The sequence below is a fragment of the Carassius carassius genome, chromosome 32 (assembly GCF_963082965.1).
Source record: "Carassius carassius chromosome 32, fCarCar2.1, whole genome shotgun sequence".
Classification (NCBI taxonomy): Eukaryota; Metazoa; Chordata; class Actinopteri; order Cypriniformes; family Cyprinidae; genus Carassius; species Carassius carassius.
Window position 1 is genome coordinate 9,616,498 of NC_081786.1, and position 25,252 is coordinate 9,641,749.

General features: G+C 36.3%; 3 protein-coding genes across 7 annotated transcripts in view; 1 reads left to right on the forward strand and 2 right to left on the reverse strand.

The window, feature by feature from the left end:
* slc16a9a (solute carrier family 16 member 9a) overlaps window positions 1-25,252 on the reverse strand; it is a 164,587-nt gene that overhangs the window by 91,066 nt on the left and 48,269 nt on the right. The gene's annotated exons all lie outside the window — the stretch shown is intronic.
* sh3pxd2ab (SH3 and PX domains 2Ab) lies at window positions 1,217-16,390 on the reverse strand. 4 transcript variants are annotated; one of them, XM_059520156.1, is made up of 9 exons: window positions 16,367-16,390; window positions 14,574-14,661; window positions 10,359-10,499; window positions 7,444-7,548; window positions 6,379-6,496; window positions 4,738-5,330; window positions 4,261-4,310; window positions 4,007-4,126; window positions 1,217-3,244 (listed from the first exon to the last, which is right to left on the reverse strand). In XM_059520156.1, the coding sequence occupies exons 3-9, from the start codon at window positions 10,459-10,461 to the stop codon at window positions 1,721-1,723; spliced, it is 2,613 nt and encodes an 870-aa protein (XP_059376139.1). In that variant the 5' UTR covers window positions 10,462-10,499; window positions 14,574-14,661; window positions 16,367-16,390; the 3' UTR covers window positions 1,217-1,720. The 4 variants fall into 4 exon arrangements, with proteins under 4 accessions (XP_059376139.1, XP_059376138.1, XP_059376137.1 ...); XM_059520155.1 differs by lacking the exons at window positions 14,574-14,661; window positions 16,367-16,390 and adding an exon at window positions 10,809-11,009; XM_059520154.1 differs by lacking the exons at window positions 14,574-14,661; window positions 16,367-16,390 and having other exon boundaries at window positions 6,379-6,493; window positions 10,359-11,008.
* Window positions 15,888-25,233, forward strand: samd8 (sterile alpha motif domain containing 8). The gene is made up of 6 exons (XM_059520157.1): window positions 15,888-16,032; window positions 21,367-21,943; window positions 22,512-22,607; window positions 22,880-22,997; window positions 23,709-23,859; window positions 23,972-25,233. Exons 1-6 carry the CDS (start codon window positions 15,939-15,941, stop codon window positions 24,274-24,276), a joined length of 1,341 nt encoding a protein of 446 aa, XP_059376140.1. The 5' UTR covers window positions 15,888-15,938; the 3' UTR covers window positions 24,277-25,233.

A 25,252-nucleotide genomic window follows, 5' to 3' on the forward strand; every position in this document is an offset into this window, starting at 1 on the left:
TGTGAAATAAAACTATAACTGTAATGCTAATCAACAGCCATTATTGCTGCTAAGAAAAATGTAATTATAGATTCATGTTTTAAAGGTTTTTATATTAAGCATTTATAAAAATGTAATGATTGACCACTTGATGATTAATTATTATTTGTTTAACTTGCATATGCCGTAAATTAATGCATGGACATAAACAGACAAAAACCATCAAGCTATTGTGATGAAGATTCAAAACAGCACTTGTATATTTATTATAAGTCTAGATTTGAAAATGAAGTGATTTAATAGGAATAAGAATAGCACCATGTTTAATTACACAAACAAAGAGAGACAGATGGATGGACGGACGGAGGGACGGAGGGAAGGATAGATAGATAGATAGATAGATAGATAGATAGATAGATAGATAGATAGATAGATAGATAGATAGATAGATAGATAGATAGATAGATAGATAGATAGATAGATAGATAGATAGATAGATAGATAGATAGATAGATAGATAGATAGATAGATAGATAGATAGATAGATAGATAGATAGATAGATAGATAGATAGATAGATAGATAGATAGATAGATAGATAGATAGATAGATAGATAGATAGATAGATAGATAGATAGATAGATAGATAGATAGATAGATAGATAGATAGATAGATAGATAGATAGATAGATAGATAGATAGATAGATAGATAGATAGATAGATAGATAGATAGATAGATAGATAGATAGATAGATAGATAGATAGATAGATAGATAGATAGATAGATAGATAGATAGATAGATAGATAGATAGATAGATAGATAGATAGATAGATAGATAGATAGATAGATAGATAGATAGATAGATAGATAGATAGATAGATAGATAGATAGATAGATAGATAGATAGATAGATAGATAGATAGATAGATAGATAGATAGATAGATAGATAGATAGATAGATAGATAGATAGATAGATAGATAGATAGATAGATAGATAGATAGATAGATAGATAGATAGATAGATAGATAGATAGATAGATAGATAGATAGATAGATAGATAGATAGATAGATAGATAGATAGATAGATAGATAGATAGATAGATAGATAGATAGATAGATAGATAGATAGATAGATAGATAGATAGATAGATAGATAGATAGATAGATAGATAGATAGATAGATAGATAGATAGATAGATAGATAGATAGATAGATAGATAGATAGATAGATAGATAGATAGATAGATAGATAGATAGATAGATAGATAGATAGATAGATAGATAGATAGATAGATAGATAGATAGATAGATAGATAGATAGATAGATAGATAGATAGATAGATAGATAGATAGATAGATAGATAGATAGACAGACAGACATTTGTTTGAAAGTGCATTTAGTCTGTAAACAGACCTGATATTTATTTAGTAAAAAAACAATGAGACAAGTTTTAATCAAAACTTTCTGCAGCATATTAGGAACAGCTAAGAGCAATAACTAAAAGCCTGTTCAGTGACAATAACATCACATCATCCAGCACAAGCAGGAGTATACAGCATATAAACAAGTTGTCAGTCAACAAGAGAATTCACTTGTGACTGATACTTTAGTGTTCCCTTTGATTTTGTGAACAGAGACAGCGATGTCTCTTATGAATTAAAAAGGGAACATGATTTTATTGGGGCCATGGTGAAGATGTATGAGACGTAAGGCTGGTATCTAAATCTGGTAACCCACTAGCTCTTCCTCTCCAGAAAGTTGGAGGGCACCCATCCTTTTCGTGTTTTAGCTGTGTCGAGCACACGGCAGTACCACCATCCATTAGGGTTTCTCTCCAGGACCTCCAGCCTCGTGCCAGCAGGGAAGCTCATGGTCTCCGCATCGCCGTGATAGTCAGCGATAGAAACGTACTCCTCGCGCAGGTTGTTGTGGATCAGATGAGGTTTAGGCTTCACCATTGACACTGGTACCTTACGTCTCATGCTCTCTGTATTACCTGCACAAGAAGAGGTGGTTTGGTCATTGTAGCTAAGACTAGGCAGCGCATCGTTCCTCCGACCTGCGGGAGTTGTGTGCGTATTAGTGTTGTCCTTGAGGACGTTCTGAGGTCTGACGGCGAGCTGCTTCACACCGACCCGGCAGTTCTGCTGGTTAGATCTGTGTCCACTCTTCAGGCTTTGGTTAACACGCTGCTCATTCTTCTCCAAACTTACGCATTTACTCAACTTTCCAACATCTTCCTGCACTGAAATCTCCAACTCAGGAGACGCAGACCAAGACGTCTCAGAATTAACCTTCTCGGTGGTTTTGGCTTCTGTACCGCTTGTTTCGAAGCTTTTGATTGGCTGTAGGTAGTAGGTGGGCGCCCAGCCCTCTTCGTTCCCCCAGCGGACGAACCACCAGCCGCTCTCCTGCTTCTCCAGAACCTCCACCTGCACTCCCGCGGGAAAGCTGAGCTCGCACGGCTCTTTCCGCTGGTACGCCACTGTAGTTCGGTACAAAAAGGAAGGCGGATCACTAAACGTCTGGAATTTATCTGACGAGCCATTCTCAGAGTCCTCAGATGTGCGAGAGGTCCTGAATTGCATCTGGCCTGGTTGCTCTTGGTTTTGGGGTCTTCTGAGAGAACTACAGTCTTGGTTTGCAGGTTTCGGACGCACGGACGGTTTGGATTTAGACTCATCAGCCTGCTGTTTGAGTTTAGATTGCTTTGAGTGTGCATATAGCGTCGTAGAGGTCTCAATGTTGGGCTCGATTGTTGGGGCATCATATTCCGGTGGATCCCACATAGATGCCCGGTGCGCTGAAGAAGACAAGTATGTGTCGTAGTGACTGTCCTTACACTGCGGTACAGCTATGAAGCCACCATTGGCATACACATCCTCATCATCCTCTTCATCCCCTTCACCCAACGTAAAAGAAACTATACGCTGACATAAAGGAGGCGGGGCTTTAGTCGGTGCATCTCCTGGAAAAAACTCCTGCTCAGGATCAAATTCAAGGCCCACTGCTGGAACATCATACTCTGGTTCCTCATACACCCTTGGACTCGTTGGGGTCAAAACCTCAGACTCAACACATGGAAGTGAGTTCTGCTTTTTGATTGGCGGAGCAGGAGGTGGTACCTTGGGCCGGGTCAGTGTACTGGTTTGGCGGTTCAAGGTGGGTTTCTTGCGTTTGTCGATGTAAGAACATGGGGCCCAACCCTCCTTCTCTCCGATTTGGACGTACCACCAGCCTCCAGAGTTCTTCTCAATGACCTGTAAACATACACAGTTTGTCCATCTGTAGAAATACTTATATTTAATGTTATTTGCAGCTAATAGGGAACATTGGGGTGAGTTGTCAGACTTTTACTGAAGATTTCAGATCAGTTTATGTATAGAAGTTCTAAACAATTTTGTCCAACAATATAGTTGTTATATCACATAGGCTAAGTCATCACAGTTTGCTGATTTAGAAATATTAACTTTTTTAAAACTATAAAAAGAAAGAAATCTCTTATGCTCACCAAATCCACATTTATTTGATAAAAAATACACAACAGTAATGTTGTGAAATTCTATTACAATTTAAAAGAACTATTTTCTATTTGAATTTATTTAAAAATTAAATTAAAGAATAAAATGTAATCCCTTTGATAGAAATGCTTAATTTTCAATAGCTATTATTGAAGTTTTAATTGTCACGAAATCCTTCAGATGTCATGGTAAAATGCTGCTTTGGTGCACAAGAAACATTTTTAATTATCAATGCTGAAATAAACTGGGCCACTCCTATTTGTGGAAACTGTTATAATGATTTTTACAGGATTCTCTGATAAACAGAAAGTTCAAAAGAACAGCATTTATTGGAAATAGAAATCTATTGTAACATTATAAATGCCTTTACTGTCGGTTTTGATCAATTTATTGTGTCATAACTGAATTACAGCACTTATTAATATATATATATATATATATATATATATATATATATATATATATACATATAAATCCCCAGAATTGTCCCCCATATTGTACCTCAGCTTTCTGTCCTCCACTGAAACTGATGCCATCTGTCAAGCAGGACCTGAATTCAGCGATGGTGTAATACTCAGCTTCGACAGTAGGTGGATCTGGGGGCTGCGGTAACTGAAATCCCTGAATGTGAGAGAAGAATATGCTGTTCAGCATATTATAAAACCACAAAATGACCTATTTGTGTGTGTGTGTGCAATGGAGAGAAATAGGAAAAAAGAAACAGAGAACAGGAAAATGAGAACACACACACTGACCAGGCTGTTTTCTCGACGTGGAGGCAGTTTTTGATTGTTTGATGGTGATCCTAGGGAAAACAAATCAAACATCAAAATGTGTTTGTAATCTTTAAAAGTTTGTTCACCCAAAATGAAAATTCTGTCATTAATTACTCACACTTATGTTGTTCCAAACTTCAAACTTGAACAAAGGTCTTACATGTTTGGAACGACATGAGAGTGAGTAATTAATGACAGAATTTACATTTTTGGGTGAACTAACCCTTTAACACATAACATGATGGAAAAACATTATAGAAAATACATAAAGAAAGAAGGAAAGAAACAAAACCAGAAAAGAGATAAAAAGATAAAGAAAACAGGAAGACAAATAAAAACAGAAAGGAAAATAAATATTAAAAAAGAAAGGAAAGAAGAAAACAAGGAAATAAAAAGTAAAAGCACAAAAAGGGAAATAAAAGTGAAAATGTATTAAAGATAAAGGTAGAAACTCACTGGTCTCAGTGCTGTGGAATCTCTGAGGTGCGACTCGAGCAATGGCAGGAGATGGAGGGACGGTTTTGGTCTTTATAGTGGATGATGTTGAAGACACACTTGCTTCAGAAACAGACGCAGTTCCACAAGCATCCAACACTGACACAGACACACTGCTGTCTGAGACAGACAGACGCACACTCGTGTCTGTGTGCTGGGTGACAGGACCTTCAGAGTCTCTGTCTAAACTACCAGTAACTGCATTAGCTGCTGTGTTAATGCTGCTGCCGCTGCTTCTATCACTGTATGTATTGTTACTGTAAGCATCAGTCTGCTCCGTATCACCATTGTATTGTGTATATGTGTCCGTCTGTGAGTGCCTGTATGTGTTTGTGGTGCTGTTTCGGTGTTCAATGGTGTCAGTTTGTGTGTGTGAGTGTCGTTCGTTGGAGGGTTTCTTGTTCAGGAGGTTGCTGATCTCCATAAGGTTTCCAATGATTTCCACCTGACCCTGCACAGCTGGTTTATTTGTCTCTGTTGCCTGGTTACCCGCCATGACATCTTGCATTTTCCTCAGATAGGCAGCTGGAGCCCATCCCTCCTTACTACCATAACTGAGAGGAGAACAGAGAGAGAGATAATTCACATACTGCCAACACATACCGCCAACCAAGGGCATTTTCTCAATAAAACTATATAACTATAAACAACAACACCATTCATAAGCTTTTGAAAGAAATTCTTCCTTTTATTCAGCAAATATGCATTAAATTGTTCAAAAGTGTGAAATGTTACAATATATATATATATATATATATATATATATATATATATATATATATATATATATATATATATATATATATATATATTTCAAATAAATACTGTTCTTTTTAGCTTTTTATTAACCAGAGACAACTGAAAAATATGTACTGCAGTTTCCACAGAAATATTAAGAATCTGTTTTCAACTTGGCCCAAATCAGCATTTTCAGAATATTTTCATATTAGAAGCATATTAGAAGGGTTATGTGACACTGCAGACTGGAGTAATAGCTATTGAAAATTCTGTTTTTCCATCAAATGAATAAATAACATTTTTAATTATATTAAAATAGAAAGCATTCTTTTAAACTGTAATAATATTTCATAATATTACTGTATTTTATGAAATATACATTTATCAAATAAATGCAGCCTTGGTATGTCTAAGAGACTGCTTTCATATATATATATAATTTGACTACTATTTAACTACATTAAATGATTTATTCCCAACTAAAACAAACTTACAAACTAGTGATTATTTTCGAAACTGCAATAACCCCTTCTTCAAAAACACAATGGTGATTGTTCACATGGATGTTACACTCTCAGGGGGAAAAAAGGTACAAAACAGTACCCTTTCATACATAATACATAAACTTTAGATACTAATATGTACCATATGGAGTAAAAAAGGTACAAAGATTTACCCTTTTAGCTTCGGACTGAGTAAGTGAGAGTGTAAGGTTAGGGCTGCCTGTTTGTCATCAATAATTTAATTTTTTTCTGTAAAAACCCATTAAATATAGAGACGATTCCAGCAAAAGAAAGCAAAGGATATTTAAAGCATACTGAAGTAGTTTAAAGGGAAGAATAAACATGTGGAAGAAGAGTTTACCGTATGAACCACCAGCCCTCCAGATTTCTCTGGATGACCTCAACAATGACGCCACTCTCAAAGCCCAGCTCATCCTGACTCGAACTGCTGAAGGACTGAACTGTAATATACCTCTCTGCTACAGACAAAAGAGAAAAGAGAGCACAATGTACACTGTCCTGCTACAAGATACAATCTACATAGACAAATATACTGTAAATCTCCAAAGTCATTCCATTTATTCGTTACTGACACGACCAGAGGTGGTATAAATGTTTTTTTTACACTCATTTGAACAGAATGGATTATGTTTTATCCTTTAACACTGAACACATTTCTTTTTGTGAAATGTTTTGCTAAAAGAATTGTCCCATGTTTTAAATGTCCCAGTACTGTTTGTGCTGCTTTAAGTAATGCTTGTGTGTTTAGATTGTTTGCTATTTTGGTGTGGAAGTGGAAAACCCAAGTGAAACATGCAGACATTGCAAAATCTCTCCGCCACAAGTCACATTCTCTCTGTAATATGGGTCAGTGTGTGTTGGACCTGGTTGTACAGTAAAACTCTTCTGGACCCCAGGAGATGGAAAATCTGACATCTCTGCTGGAATTTTCACTCCCAGGCTGTTAAATGCTCCAAGAACTGTGTGTGTGTGTGTGTGTGTGTGTGTGTGTGTGTGTGTGTGTGTGTGTGTGTGTGTGTGTGTGTGTGTGTGTGTGTGTGTGTGTGTGTGTGTGTGTGTGTGTGTTGAGCGAGGGGGTCCCTTGGCTAGGATGTGATGGCTGTATGGTTTTCATCCAAGCAAGCCTCTATGTGCCGACATGGCATGAACTTGCATCCGTAACAGAATTCACCAACAGTTTTCATGCATAAATCTTTTGAAGCAAATGAATGGAAACTGTTAAGAGTTCAGGGTTGTGCAAGACAAAGAAAAACAGTACATTTGGCCACTGCGTGTGTTTTGCATAAGCCAGCCACTCTGATATCTATTGTGAAAGATGTGCCTTGTTTGTTCAATGGTTCTTGATTCAGTTTAGCAGCAGCATGGGTGATTAAATGGCTAGTTTAGCAGTGTATATTTGTCTTACTCTCTCCGTTCGGTGTTTTGTGGTTGTCTCGACGTCCTGTGAGAGAGACAAGGTATGTTGCAGGAACCCAGCCTTGTTCTTCAGCTGTTCTTACAAACCACCACCCTGAAGAGAAAGAGAGAGAGAGAGAGAGAGTCTGTGATCACATACCACTGATCTAACTGATTCCAGCTGTTCATTTGAATTGGGTCACTTCCCTTCTGTCTTAACAGTTTTACTAGTCCTGAACACATCAGCATAAACAAAAATAAGATCATTAAATGTTATTTTTAAGGATAAAGTATATGGTAAAAAGCATCTGTTATTTATGCAATGTAACAATTTTCAGGCCAAGGACCCCTTGGTAGATAAAAAGGTGGAGCAAAGTCTCCCTGTTACATAGTGTGTAAATATAAACGCATGCCTTGGCCTTAATTAGCACACATATAGTATCATATTATTTTTTTATGTTACATTGCAATGCCATTAAATTGTCTTTGTTGATGTGCAAAGTCACATACATTACATACAGTAATATTTTAATAAAGGGACAAATTAAACGTTTAAGTAAACTTTAGTTTAGGAAGTTAACAATATCAAAAAAAGTTTATGTTTTTGAAAAAAGTCTCTTATACTCACCAGTGCTGCATTTATTTGGAAAAAAGTCACATTTCGTAATATGAAATATTATAAAAAATTAATATGTAAATTCTTTCTGTGACAACAAATCTGAATTTTCAGCAGATATTACTCCAAATTGCAGTGTCACATGACCTTTCAGAAATTGTTCTAATATGCTGATTTGCTAATTGCTGATTATTAGTGAATACAGTTATGCTGCTTAATTTATTTTTTTAAACCATGATACATTTATTTATTAGGACGAACAGCATTTATTTGAAATTGCCATTTTTGTAACATAAATGTCTTTACTGTCAATTTTTAATTAACAATGCACACTTGCTCAATAAAAAAAAAATGTTTTTTTTTACTGACAACATTAATTATAACATGAAAACATCAATTAACTTTTCCACTGTATATTTAACACTTTTATAACTATATACTTCACTAATGTTTTCAAATAGCCTAAAAATGTTAATAACCATAACACTGTTTATGCTGAGCATAAGCACGCTGTCACTGGTTGCACACACCTGCCATGAGTTAGTGCTCACAGTGTGAGAGGCTCATTAGAGCAAACAAACATACACACTAGGTTGCCAGATTCCCAGTTTATTATGCTCTGTAAATAAATACCTTAAGGAAAAAATGGACAGATTGACTATACACAAGTATAGAACATCAGATATCTGCAGCATATACTACATCCGTCTTCATTTTTGTGTGTGTGTGTGTGTGTGTGTGTGTGTGTGTGTATGTACAGTATGTGTTAAAGGACCGAATCAGAATATTCCAAGCTAAAAAAAAAGACATGATTACAGATATGAAATACTTCAGTATTTTAGTAGAAGAGTTCATGGAAGAGAGAGAGAGTTAGAAAGGTTGTTTTGGAATATTAAGCTCATAATGACTTTAACATAAAGGCTTCAGCAGCACACACTCACGCAGAGACACACAAACATGTACAAATAATGCATATGAACACACACTTTTTCTGCTGAGGAAAGATTCTGGAGGATCCATTAAGATGGTCTAAAGACCTTCACTCAAATACGAGTATCTGGCTGTGGAGGGGTTTTTCCAGACACAGACACACACACACACACACACACACACACACACACTCTTCTACTGCTAAAAATTACTCAATATCATTGCTTTCCTCAGAACTGATTATTTAATTATTTAAGTTGTAGTTGTAGCAAATATTGCTACTTTTTGCATGTCTCTGGAATTAAATATTACATTTTGTAGTAGCTATAGGCTATTCAATTATTCGCTCATTTAGCTTCCAAAGTGGTCATAAAAATAATAACAACTGTAACATCAGAAAAATAAGCACAGCTTCCATGAAAGACAGGTCACAGAAGGTCAAGTAATCCATTGACAACAAATCATGGTGACAGCATAAGTAGTTTAAGTTGCATTGCATTAATGCCATGGTTTGAATGCTTTAGAGAAAAATTTATGTGCACTTTTATATTTTCAAAAAAATTGTTTACCACTCTAATTACCACTCAAAAAAAAAAAAAAAAACACTGTTTAAAAAACCCAGGTTGGGTTACTGGTCTCCAAGTGTGACCAACATGGTTAGAATGGTCTGTTTCAACTGGTCTGACTGAGAGACCAGCTAAACCAGGTTTCAAGCTAAACACAAGCTTAAACTTTTAGAGTAGCTTAAACCTTAGACTGGTTTCAGATTTTTTTTTTCTGTGAACAACTGACAGACTTGAGGTAGTTAAATGTTAAGAGTTTTCGAGTCAAAGGATTTTGAGTTATTTATGTTTCATTTATGAGGTATAAAAAAGCTTTTATTAAAACTTAAAAAAAAAATGACATTCGGATATTTTTATTTTTTTTGGTCTATGTTAGTTTGGGTGTTTTTTGAATGTTCAAAAAAGCGACACCATTGAAAATCTGGTATACATAATCTAATTTAAGAGTTAAGATTTTGAAAATGTTCATTTATAAATATTATAATTTAAAATAATAATAAAAAAAAAAACAATGAAGATAATAATCAAATAGGTACATTTGTGACATTGATCATGTGACTCTTCGTTCAGACAGTTAGATGTTCTTCCTGAAGGACAGAAGGACAAGATGCTATTTGGATCATCTTAAAGCATGCTGGAGAACATTCTGAAATTCATGTTCATTTTTCAATTTACATAAAAAAACTTAGTAAGTATAATGTAAGTTGTAAATACAAATGTTGTATTACATTATAAAAATGCTAAGTACAGGCATTTTCACCAGTGATTTCTGACATACAAGACTATGTTGTGTGTTTATGGATGTGTGCCACTCACCACTCTCACTCTTTTCGATCACCTCGACTCGCTCTCCTGCTTTCAGGCTGATTTCTGTATTTTCCTGACGCTGGTAGTCTGCCGTTACCACATACACACGCATACACTCCTCTGCACCCAGGGCTTCTCCACGTTCTCTCCCTGAGGAGGATGGAAAAAAACAGGCCGTGAGCCAGCTGCCTCCACGCCCGCGTCCACCTGAACTGCGCCGCGCCATTCACCAACACCAAACACAGCCCCAGCCAATCAGCACGTGGTACCAGATCAACGGCTCATCCAAGAATCAACAAGAACCCTGGCCCAAAGAGGCTCAGATTTGTACAGTTAATGTCTCAACAAGCAAAAAGGCTCAGGTACAACAAATCCTACTTTCATCCAGTCTTATCCCGCCTTAAAGTTCCAAGGTAAAAGTTTTTGAGCAAGCACAGTTCAACCTGAAGCACATCCTACCAGCCCTGGGCCCAGGGGTCCAACCAACGACAAGACTCATATGGACTCTGGCGTCTCCTCTAAGAGTCTCAGATCCCTTCTGCAGCAGGACACAGGCCTGACTGAATAAAGAAATGGAGCAAGGGGGAAAAGAAAGACAGAGAGAAAAGGAAAAGGGGTAGCTGACGAAAGAAGTGAAAGATGAGAAGAGGAAAATAAACCAAGAGCTAAGGGCTCAAGGGGCGGGCATTAGAGAAAGGGGAAACCGATGCCAATCAAATGATGCTCCACCCCTTTAAAACAGTTTAAACAGAAACATATGGCTAATACTTACACACTCAGCACATACTCGCATTCTCCTTAACTTTGTTCACATTCTCTGAAACGCACCCTACAGCTCTCCAAAACAAATACAACACAGTCACATGAAACCTTTGAAAATTTCCAGAGAGGAAAAAAAAAGAGGACATTAATAGTAGTTTTTAGCATTAGTTTTAGTGTCTCTCTCTCTCTCTCTCTCTATATATATATATATATATATATATATATATATATATAAAATTATGTATAAATTATGTTTACAGTACACTTTTGAATGGCCGACAATGGACAAATATAACAATGAAATACAGCATCTACCAGCACTTTACAGTACATCATCATGAAAGATAGAGACTTTGTGATAAAATCACAAGAACAATACTGTAGAAGAATAAGTTTACCAGAACAAACATTAAATACACATTTTTTTAAGTATATAGCCACAAATAGACTATATCATATGAGAGAAAGAATCGCTTCCTAACTTTTTGTGCGGAATTACACTATTGTTCAAAAGGGTTTAGTATAGGCCTATATATAAAGTTTCAAATAAATAATAAAAAATTACTATATGACTGTTTTTACTCCCAATTTTTGTTTAAAATATATGTAACCTTGACCTCTTAAAAACATTACAAAACTTTACCAACCCCAAACTTTTTAAAAACATTGTAACTTTGCACAAAAAGATTAGTAAGCAATTTTTTTCAGTCAAATAATGTAGTCTTTGTATGTAATTTTTATATATTTAAAACAATGTGTTTTAATGTTTGTTATGGTGCAATTATTCTTCTACTGTACACATATGGTAATTGTAATTTTATCACTGATATTTGATAAACTTTTAATTTCCATACTGTACAGATAAAGGGATGTTTTATTCCCTTTTTACAGTCCCTCTTTCTCTCCGTTTTGCTATAAAAAAAATTTTATCTTTCCGTCTCTCCTACGCCCCCCCCCCCCCCCCATCAAACTGAAGCCACTTCCTCTCTGCCACGTCAACGGCCTCCCTCTGAACTGCTTTTTCTGAAAAATCACAGAATCCCTCTCTCTTTCTCTGACCCTCTTTTCTCCCAATTACTCTCTCACTCTCTTTCTGACCCCGATAGCATATTTTACATAGACTGCATGTCGCTGTTGCTTATTTCTCAGGTTTGTTTTTCTGCAGGAATTCAGCTGAACTCATGAACAAACAGGCACAATGTACTTTCTTACACTGTAAATCTTACATAATAGCTGCATGTTCAGTACTGCACACTAAATTACACTTAATCAAGTACATATAAATATGTTACAACTCTGCTTGGTTTGAAATGAAAAATTAAATGAGTGATTACGTTGAAACTACAGCACAAACTCAGGAAAAATACAGTCATTTGTGCGCTCTCAGAAGTTTTATGCTGCAGTCTCAACATGTCTTTTTGAGGTTTAATTACTTTTAGTTTGACAATCCAACTTAAAATGCAGTGCTCATAGCGCCAGTCGCTGAAAGAACAGCAAGACATGATGCAATGGCCAATGACATCAGTCTGTCTCACACACAGACCAGCAATTAACATGTCAGACTCAGAAGGAATTCATGTATGACTTGAACCATGCAAACTGAATTGCTGTGTACTGCCAGTTGGAGGAATATGTTAAATTAACAAAACAAACAATATGTTGACTTATAAAGAAACTTTTTGTGATGTATATTCAATGCTCACAAAAATATCTTTTAATTATCTTCTTTTGGGGACTTTTTCAGCTAATTCTAATATTAATAGAGTGCTATGATATTAAAGCCCAGAAAACGAATGCGATTGGGTTCCCTCAAGACTTCCCTATGGGTTTTTGTAATAGGGTTCTAAACATTCTTAATAGTTACTTATTACAAACATATGTTGTTGTTTTTTTAAATAAGTAACTGCTTCACAGTTCACGTTTTCAGTAAAGGTGCGCAAAATGTACATTGTAGACCAAAACATTCAATTCATGTTTACCACAGACCTTATTTTAATCATAAACTGAAAACCCCCTTTATAAAAACCTACGAGAAAATCTTGAGGGAAACCATGGCAGGTTCTGACATAAAGGCTAAAGAACTCGATTAAGCTGCATTTCATGTAATTAATTTAATAATACTTTTAATTGGTTGACAGCTCTAAATGAACATATATAAAAACATGTTTTGAAATTGTGGGTAACTTAAAACCTACAATGATATTTCAGCACACATACAGAAAGTTTATGTAAAGCACAGTAAAAACAACAGAACTCATTTTCGTTCTCTTTCTTTCCAACAACCCTGAGGAGGACTTTGTGCTGGCCTACATATCATTTCCACACACACATTAGTGTTTCCATTTGACTATTGTGGAGGAATGCAGAGTTGCATAACTAAGACAGCAGAACTGAGATCTCATTTCAGACACTTTGACAAGAAAGGGAAACACACACATAATATCATTATTATATCTCACTCTGTTTTTAGAATATCAAATTCACCAATTCAGCATGTGTAATGTTTAAATGATCTATCCCTCTTTCTGTTGCACACACACACATGAAGGCAGTGATACACTGTAATAATTGCACCAATGATGCTTTTTAACAGTGCAATTGTATATATTATCTTGCATTATATTGCAGTTGTAACCTACATCCCTTGACATTAGCAGTCCAGGGGATCTTAACAAGGATATTTCTGTGCAAATTGACTCCAGCTGTACTTCTTTGTTAAAAAAAGATGTGATTCATGATGTATGTTGAAGTAGCTTTTCCTGAGAAAGCACTTCTTGCCAGACATGCAGGACACCTATTGCTAGGTCACCCTGAAAAGGTTGGTGAGATTTTTAGAGCAATGACTTTACATTGACCAGTGAAGTTCAAGACAGATGAACCAGTTAACAGCAATAACACATATAGAAATCAGTGTAACCTACAATCAAACAATCTCTGAAAATTCAGCTAATGTTAAATGTTAGGGATTATTTTGTCCTATTGCCCTAAAACCAGCATGCACAGAAGTGTTTTGTACTATTCACCATTAATTTGACAAGTTTTACCACTGAATATCTCTACCAAATCAAACTCAACTGCAATCTAAGTACAACAGCACAACCTAGTGTACAAAGACCAACTCTGTATGACATGGTAAGAAAGAAATCAATAGAAAAACATACATCCTGGCAGAAACCCTAAAACAGAACACAATGCAATAATTCAAAATCTATATAGAACATTCCTCCACTTGGGTATATTTTATGTTCAAACTCAAGTGTATAAACAGAACATAGAAAAATTAATAGAATACAGAAAACAATATGTCCATGGTTTTAAAATAAGATTGTTCTGTTACTTTTTCTGTTACTGAATTATATGATTGCTTGATCACTTGCTTTATTGACAAAAGACTATGGTTGAGTACAGCAGAACTGAGCTCTTATTAATAAAAGTGGTTCAAAAATGTAATGTAATATTCACCTTCTCAGATTGAGGTCACAATATGAAGTCGCACCACCTAATCAGATCACACACTTGCTGTTCCAGAGGATTCCTGACCAATGAGTAACTGTGTGAACAAGAGAAAGCAGGCATAAGAGTGTTAGGTTGTTGCTCCACAAATAAATACATGAGACTGATACTGCTACATTGCATCTGGCTGTTGAGTGCAGTTTGGAAATATGAAGTGCTACATATAAAAACTAAATATTTAATGTACAGTAGAAAATATGGACTGCCTAACTAGTAAATACTTATCTAACCTGGAATAGAAAATGAGTGAAATGTTTAAATGTAACTTTAAATGAGTCTTATGTATATTTAAATATTTAAAGAGAAAGTTCACCTGAAAATAAAAATGACTGTGACTTACTGTGTATATGACTTTCTTCTTGCAGACAAATACAAAGTTATATATACATATATATACATATATATATATATATATATATATATATATATATATATATATATATATATATATATATACACACATATAAATATATATATATATATATATGTACACATACATATATATACACACATATATATACATATATATATATATACACACACACACACATATATATATATATATATATATATATATATATATATATAAATATATATATTAAACTTGGTTCTTTCAAGCTTTATAATGAAAGTGAATGGTGGACGAGAATTTTAAGCAAAATAAAGTACATCCATCCATCATAAAAAGTGCTCCACAAGAATATGCTGAGAATCTAACTCAGGTTATATTCATTTGAAAAAAATAAAGTTATATACACCTAGGATGACTAGAGGGTGAGTAAATCATGGGTTCAACTATCCCTTTAAATAATAAATATTTGTTTGATTGCTTAATTGTTGATTATCAGATACAAATATGTGTATCTATTGATATTTATTTTCATTCAGATGTGGAAATATGTGAATCTATTCATTTTGTATTAATTTCTTTTTATTATGCGCACTGGGCAACTATATTATTTATGACTAAAGCACTTAACCATCATAGTTGCCTACAAAAGTCTATAGAAAACACAACAAAACTGTTCATCTGACTATTTTGATTTCTTTAAAACTCATTACACATATTCAGTGAATTTCCAGTACATTACATTCAGGTAAAGCTCGTAAAACGAGATAATTCATGATAAGAAAGGTCATCAGTGATGAAGGCGCGGTCAGTATCTCCACTTGAACAAGTTCTTTGCTCAAAAAATTCCATATTTGGAGTTCCGTAGCCACACCTAAGGGGCGTGTCGTGCATGACGACGATTCCTGTTTACATGCTTTTGGGCGTCACTGGCAGCATGGCAGTGACTCAGAAACTGAAGGCTGATGTGGCTCGAGATCACAAGGCTGGGATCTCGAGCTCTTTGGCGAGGATTTTTAACACAACTGGATAATTTAAATAATCACACGGACAAACAGGGTAAGCCAGGCGCATAGCTAATATGACAAGCAATTCCCACCCCCAAAACAGACACTCTTCCACGCTGTCAAGGAACCAAAGTCAGATTTGTTAGTGTTTTATCGCTATTTCTCTCTCTCTCTCTCTCTCTCTCTCTCTCTCTCTCTCTCTCTCTCTCTCGTAAAGCTGTTTGAGCGCTTATTGTTTGTGTATACTCTATACAGAAGTCATATGCGAATTCCTTAGGACAGACACAATAAGATAGTGCTTTACTCTATAAAGGTTATTTGTGATTCTTTTTTGTGTCCACATAGGTAAATCACCCAAAATAAATATTCTGTTATCATTTACTCACCTCTATGCTGTTTCAGACCTGTATGATTTTCTTTCCCCGTAGAATGCAAAGGAATTAAGAACCGACGAACTCAGTCGCCATTCACTTTCCCAACATTTTCTATACAATGAAGCCCATACAGTGGTGACTAATTCTGCTTAACATCTCCTTTTACCTCAATTTTTTGGATGAAGCTTCCATTTTAGAACCATTTAGATGTTATTTTGAAATGTTAGACTCTTCCTTGGACGTGCCTTTTCACAGGTTCTATCACAGTCGGGTGTGTAGCCTACTTTCAAACACAGACTCCTGTTCCTCTGGTACACTGGATACTGGAAACCACAGCTCAGAAACTGGCTGGCCACACACCATCCGCGATTTTAATAAGGGTTAGCTGGATTTTAAATTTTGAAGATTTTACATTTTTAGATGTAACTTTCTGAGTTACATCTAAAAGTTTCTGAGCCAGTTTCTGAGGTTCGTGGTATTGCGCAATCGCTTTTGTCTTTTGGACCCTCTAGCGTTCGTAATCAGCAACAACAAGATTTTTGAACTAAATATATTCTATAGTTTGTTGGCTACCTTTAGCTATCTGTCACAAATCATTAAAACTGTAGTCTTGTGTGCGCACGCGTTTATATGTGTGTTTAATGCTAGCCATTTATTAGACACCTTTGTGGCCCAAATTGTATGTTATATTGTTAATATATTTTTCATAGTTTTAGTTTTGAAAATAAATGTACTTCTTTATTCACTAAGAACTTTGTTTTACTAAACCAAACTCGGTGTTGTGTATCAGTGCATGTATATCAGATGAAACTCATCCAAATGCCTTTGGATTTGGTAACAACAGGCTGTTTGTTCATGCAGTATTGTGCAAGAGGACAGATGCTTGGTTTTAACCGCTCCGTAGTGTCCCTGAATCAATAATTGTTCTTGGTACGGAGTGGCAGTATTGTATATGTGAACTGTATTGGTGTTCACACCCGATGCATGTATTCACTTTATTATTAATTAGAATAGACTGGGGCTGTTTTAGTTGAGGTTTATTGACTTAAGAAGCTTCCACCGAATGTCAGGAATGTTTTTTTCCATTCATTCTAGTTCCAGGACTGTCACATGTTTGACAGTCTGTCATTAAATATTGTAGCTGATCAGTAATGTAGATAAAAGACCGTAAACATGTACACACAGCACATACCAGTCACATGCATTGTTTCCTGAACATTTAAAGTGATAGTTCATTTAAAAGTTTAAATTGTGTGATCATCATCTACTTAGACTTGTTTCAAACCCATAGGTTTCCTTCTGTGTAACGCAAAAGTGTTGTATGTGAATTTGTCAGCATGGCTGGAAATGTCTGCTCATTTTACTATCCAGTTGTGCCAGTAGGTCTAAGTGAGTGAGTGAAGTGAGTGAAGTGACATTCAGCCAAGTATGGTGTCCCATACTCAGAATTTGTGCTCTGCATTTAACCCATCCGAAATGCACACACACACACTGTGTGCACACACCCGGAGCAGTGGGCAGCCATTTATGCTGCGGCGCCCGGGGAGCAGTTGGGGGTTCGATGCCTTGCTCAAGGGCACCTAAGTCGTGGTATTGAAGGTGGAGAGAGAACTGTACATGCACTCCCCCCACCCAGAATTCCTGCCGGCCCAGGACTCGAACTCACAACCTTTCGATTGGGAGTCCGACTCTCTAACCATTAGGCCACGACTTCCTTAACATAGGGCAGTAATAAGGGTCTGTGTGTGTAATGTAATTCAGCGTGTTTTAGATGTGAGTTTTAGATAATTTTGTCTGATCCTGTCTGTGTGCAAACTGAAAGTCCTTTGCCTTGATGTCAGGTGTAACTGCAAACATTTGATCTTGAATTATAGATCAAGAGCAAGATGTTAAGTTCTCTTTACTTGTCTGATTAGTTAATAGCTTAAAGCCCCTTTCACACTGCCATTCCGGCAAATACACGGGTAAAGTGTTCCGGCAATTGTTCCCGGGTCGCTAGATTTTGCACTTTCACACTGCCAGTGATGACCCAGGATATGTGCGTGCTTTCACACACAACCCGTAAATATCCCGTAAAGACACGTGACATCAGGGCGTGACGTGTAATGTACGAGTCGAAAACATTAGGCACGTTATACTTTCAATGAAGCAAGCGAACGATCTCTGGGCGCGTCATCACTTCGACACGGCATTAGATCTGGCTTTTGTTCACACTGCCCTCGTCCCGGGTTGAACCCGGCAATGTTACTAGGTCCCCGACCTGGGGTTCAATGCCGGAATCAATCCCGGGACGTGGTTGCTTTCACACAGAAGGCGACCTGGCAATGTTCCTTCAATATTCCGGTTCCGACGTGCAGTGTGAAAGGGGCTTTAATAGTGGGATCATGTTAATGAAGTGACTACAGTTCACAATGTAAATTAAGTCAGCACATACTGGTCATTAGGTTTGTTAATTGAAACTAATTCAGCTCAGAACATTGATCACATTTCAGACATTCTTTGAACTGAGGTTACACACAGCCACTGATAAGAAAGTGTCCAATGTGTGTTTGTTAGAAACTCTGCACTTTAGCACTAAGGCTTCAGAATCAGCAGAATTTAGGAACTGTTGATTGCATGAATGTACTCGGATACAAGTACTACTGATTGTGCACAGACCTTTGGAGTCAGTGACTGAGAAGTTGAAGATGGTGAGCTGTAGAGGGTGATTCAAGAAACCAGGGGTGTGTAAAGCGAGTGTTAGTTTATTCTGTTGGATTTATTGTCACTGATTGGATTAGGGACATGCAAAACTACATATTTTCAAAACCAGCTTGCTTGACTGACTAGTCAATTAATGATTCCTAAAGATATAGTCAAGTCACCTTTATATAGCACTTTTAACAATACAGATTGTGTCAAAGCATCTGTACAGCATTAAATATGAAAATAGTTTGTCAGTAATGCAAAAAAAGCAGTTCATCATTGAAATCAGTGATGTCATCATCCAGCTCAGTTCAGTTTAAATAGTATCTGTGCAATCAAGTCGATGATATCGCTAGAAATTAAGTAGTCCATATAATAAGTAGTCCAAATAGTCCACCTAAATATGAAGTCATGATTTACTCACCCTCCTGTTTTTTCAAACCTTTAAGACTTTTTTTTTCTTCTGGAGAGCATAAAATATTTTGAAGAACACTGAAATCAAACCACTTTGAAACCCACTGTCTTCCATTGTATGGACCAAAAATACAGACATTTCTCAAAATAACTTCTTGCACAAAAGAAAATGAGTCATACAGGTTTGGAATGATTCAAGCTTAGATGAATGATGACATTTTTTCGGTGGCCTATCCCTTTAAGGAAACTCTGTGTTGTTAGGTTGGTTTTTGGTGTTTACATCACAAACACTTCAATGGATTGCAACAGAATGGAAAACTAAGCAGGGGAACGGTTAAAAGTCCCATAAATAAATAAATCTAAAACTTACAAGATGACCCATTCTTAGTGCACAGTCAGAATAATTTTTTTAGATTACTTCTTTAAAGTGATAGTTCACCCAAAAATTATTTATTATTATTATTATTATTCTGTATAAGTTTGTTTCTTATGGTGAACACAGAAGATATTCTGAAGAACAAAACATTTTTGGTCCCCATTGACTTCCATAGTATGGAAATAAATACTGTAGTGTAGAAGTCAATGTAGACCATCGACTGATGTTTGATTACCAGCTTTCTTCAAAATATAGGTGCATCTCAATAAATTAGAATGTTGTGGAAAAGTTCATTTATTTCAGTAATTCAACTCAAGTTTAATTCTTTGGTTCTTTTAATTGTGATGATTTCGACTCACATTTTACAAAAACCCACCAAATCTCAACAGATTAAAATATGGTGACATGCCAATCAGTTAATCAACTCAAAACACATGCAATGGTTTTCTGAGCCTTCAAAATGGTCTCTCAGTTTGGTTCACTAGACTACACAATCATGGGGAAGACTGCTGATCTGACAGTTGTCCAGAAAACAATCATTGACACCCTTCACAAGGAGAGTAAGCCACAAAACATTCATTCCCAAAGAAGCAGGCTGTTCACAGAGTGCTGTATCCAAGCATGTTAAAAGAGAGTTCAGTGGAAGGAAAAAGTGAGGAAGAAAAAGATGCACAACCAACCAAGAGAACCGCAGCCTTATGAGGATTGTCAAGCAAAATCAATTCAAGAATTCACCAGGAATGGACTTTGGAGTACAATGTCATCTGCTGGTGTTGCTCCATCGTGTTTTTTGAAAACCAAAGTCACTGCACCTGTTTACTAAGAACTTTTGGAGCACTTCATGCTTCCTTCTGCTGACCAGCTTTTTGAAGTTGCTGATTTCATTTTCCAGCAGGATTCGACCCCTACCCATACTGCCAAAAGCACCAAAAGTTGGTTAAATGACCATAGTGTTGTTGTGCTTGACTGGCCAGCAAACTCACCAGACCTGATCCCCATGGAGAATCTATGGGCTATTGTCAAGAGGAAAACGAGAAACAAGGCCACTGTCAAAGAAACCTGGGCTTTCACACCACATCAGCAGTGCCACAAACTAATCACCTCCATGCCACGCCGAATTGAGGCAGTAATTAAAGCAAAAGGAGCCCCTACCTAGTATTGTACTGTAAATGAACATACTTTCCAGAAGGCCAACAATTCACTAAAAATGTTTATTGGTCTTATGTAGTATTCTTATTTGTTAGTGAATTGGTGGGTTTTTGTTAAGTTTGAGCCAAAATCATAACAATTAAAAGAACCAAAGACTTCAACTTGAGTTGAATTACTCAAATACATTTTTTTATTACTTTTCCACAACATTCTAATTTATTGAGGTGCACCTGTATCTTCTTTTATGTACAAAATAAGAAAGAAACTCATACAGGTTTGGAACGAAATGAGGGTGAGTAAATTACGGCAAATTTTTGTTTGAACTATCCCTTTAACATTTATCTGTGTGTTTTTACATTAACATGTGTAATCTTGTTTGTTTCTGCAGGTATGCCAGGCTCCAGGTACGTTGGTGTTGAGGGTTGGAGCAGTAAGCAGGTCGCTGGCTGGCTCAGAGATCAGGGGTTTCGTGAATATGTGGATCTCCTGTGCTCTAAGCACCGTTTGGATGGTGCCAGTCTGCTTTGTCTTACTGAGACTGACCTGCGATCTCCTCCACTGGAGCTCAAGGTGCTGGGTGATATCAAGAGATTGATGCTGGCTGTGCGGAGGCTACAGAGACAACACACAGCCCTCACACAGTCCAGGTCAGAGGTCAGTGCATTGTCTCTCATACACCCTGAAGGATCAGACCGTGTCATCTCTAATGGCTTCGCAGAGCGAGGGTCAGGAGACCATCAACACTGTAATGGGGGGGTCACTACAGTTGGTGGGGAACATAGTTACTCGAATGGCAAGCGTAAACAGTATTGTGTTCGGTTGGACCCGGAGTACTGGAAGACGGCACTCAGCACAATTTACGCCATGTTGGTGTGCGGAGTGACATCATTCGTCATGGTACTAGTGCATGAGCGGGTTCCTGACATGAGGACATACCCACCACTTCCGGACATATTTCTAGACAGGTGAGTTATATCTGAATGGGTGGTGTGGGAATATTTCAGAAAAGGTGTGTTATATTACTTCACCAGTTCACATAGAGTTGGGTGATGTATTGAAAATAACATTTTAGGTGATAAGCACCATCACAGTGATTACAATGCACAATTAGATTTTTTATTTAATTATGAATACATTTGAATGCATATATATTTTTAATTGTGCTCATTTAAAACTTACCTCAGTGCAAGTCTGTCCGAAAGTGAATTTTCATTTTAGTAAATTTATGCTGTACTGTATATGTGAAAGGATAATATATAACACAATTTACGTAAATATATGTAATATACTATGAACTGATACAACAGTTTTTTCTTTATAATAAGAATAATAATGATTAATTTACCCCTTGTAAATGGTTTAATCCTTGTAGTGAACATTTTGAAAATACAACAGATATCTGCATATTAAAAGCACCACCCAACTTTGCTTGTTTTTGTTCACAATTCAGTTTTTTTTTCTTTTTCAGTAATCTTTTCTTGTGGTTTTGTAGTGTTAATAAAAAAATTATGACTCTTGTTATTTATGTGTCAGTGTTCCCAGAATTCCCTGGGCCTTCGCCATGGCTGAAGCATGTGCAGTGGTGTTGGGTTCCATATTAATGCTGGTGTTGTTGATGCACAAACACAGGTAAACACACACAAACAAAGTCAAAATGCAACCCAGCACAAGAGAGATTCAAAAAATTGCTATGGCCTCAAGACTTTGTTAATGTTGTGTAATTGTAATATTCTCAAAGACAATTCATTTATTTTTTAGAAAGTGCTGGTATTTAATTAAAATGCTTTATTATTAAAAAATCCTGTGTGTGGTACAACAGTGAATTACATACTGTGATATTATTATTGTTATGCATTGCTCATTTTCCATTGCTCTGTCTTTCTCTGTGTGTGCTACTGTAGGTCCATTTTGTTTCGCAGGCTGTGTAATTTGACAGGCACTGTGTTCTTGCTCCGCTGTGTCACAATGTTTGTTACTTCGCTGTCTGTACCTGGTCATCATCTGCAGTGTTCAGGCAAGGTGAGGTGCACACACACAGACACACCATCTGTCTTTCTCAGTTTTTGTCTTGGAGGTGCATCTGCGTTGGGCAATGAATAAGACATATTTTACTGTAGGTATTCCCTCAATATTCTTGTACATTTCATGCAAATCAAATCTTTTTGAACAAAATTAGAGTTGAATTATGTCACATTACGTTGCATTATCAATGCCCACATAAAGGAGATTAATTCCAGATTGCAAATAGGAAAAAGATTGTAAATGTGATATTTTAGAACTTGTAAATTTTTTTTTTTTAAAGTTATTAGATTGGCCTAAATAAAAATTATCAATCTCAGGAGTTTTTTTTATATTGACAGATTAAGACGATATAAAACATATACAATAAGATTTTTCACAAATCTTTTTGAAGATATGTAGAAACAATCCTTCTTGATTATATCATCGTCTTCTAGTACAGTAATGTCATTGGCAAGCAACCACCCAGAACACTCTAGCATTGTGTTTTGCACAGGCAAAATACCACCATATATCAGCATACACACACACACACACACACATATATATATATATATGCATAAAATATATATAAAATGTTAATAATATATTTTAATTAGTTTTTATATCATTATAAAATATTGGAATGTTTTTAATTATCGCCCTCTTACATTCGACTATCTTCCATCTGCACAGTGGGCGAGCAATAATATGCATATCTGTATTTTGCAGATGTATGGGGATGCATGGGCAAAAGTGCAGCGTGCATTGGAAATCTGGAGCGGGCTTGGCATGTCTTTAACTGGTGTTCATACATGTGGTGATTATATGTTCAGTGGACACACTGTTGTTCTCACCATGCTCAACTTTTTTGTCACTGAATGTGAGTATGTAAACGGTGTGAAGAGTTTTACTCATTGAAAATATCCAGCCCTTCTAGTACTTTATCAGCTGAATCTCAGTAGTGCGATCAATGTCTTTTTGTGATTTTTTAGACACGCCACGTAACTGGAACTTCATCCACACCATGTCTTGGGTGCTAAACCTGTTTGGAATCTTCTTCATCTTGGCGGCTCATGAACATTACTCCATCGACGTCTTCATCGCGTTCTACATCACCACCAGACTGTTCCTGTACTATCACACGCTAGCAAACACGCAAGCCTATCAGCACAGCCGCCGAGCCCGTATCTGGTTCCCTCTCTTTTCTTTCTTTGAGTGCAACGTGACCGGACCTGTTCCAAATGAGTATGGCTGGCCGTTCTCCAAACCCTCCTTCATGAGGATGCTTCTGGGATAGGCCATCTCTGATTATGTCAAGCTTTATGTTTGGAGCCCTGGGAAAATAATTTATTTTTATCTATGGCATTTGATCACTTTCTTGAAACTTCCGTTTGTACTTCTTTGTTATTGTTTGTTTTGCTGACTAACATTTCTTATAATTTCACCAAATCTACCTATACCAATCTATACAGCATATGTATTTTCTCTGGAAAATTTATCATACAAAATCATTGTGTCAATTCACTGGTGAAACAGTTTTGAGATTTTACAATTGCAGATTTATGTTACACTAACCAATAAGCATGCAGTTTTTAAACTCTTGGAGACATACAGTATGTTTAACTGGAAAAGCACTGATATACAATTAGTCTTAATTAAATAATAATACATGATAGGACCTATTCTAAGTCTTGACACATCGTAATGGTGTACAGTCTTACAGCCACAGAGATATAATGCTTAATTTTTGCTAACACATTTTTTGACACTTTGTTTTTAATATGTGGCCATTGTATAGATAAATAAATGTTTTATGTGATTCCAGGAATAGACAAGGATTTTGAAATGTTTTGCCAATATGAGCATCATATACATGTTCAGTACTTTTACATGGACTTTAAAGGGAGATGCAGCATTTTCATTTACCCGTATGATTTTTGTGTTTGTTAGTTTGTGCATGAGGTATTTGTGAATGTAACAGATTTATAAAACGGTTTCTTTCTTTTCTGTTTTATTTAAATGTACCTTGATGCTAACAAAAGTCTTATCACTTGGGGTACCTGGAGAATACTTGTACAGGAATAAAAGTTTACAGACTCACTGAACACATTTATGTTTGTTTTAGTATGACAAATGTCAATTGTGTTGTAGATTAACTTATTAGTACAGTTTCTGTTTATATAGTTAGGTGTGATGCATCAGAATTTGCAGTGCTGTTTGACTAGAGATTAAATGATTTAACTGTTTATCCTGATTTGACGTTGAAGTTTTCA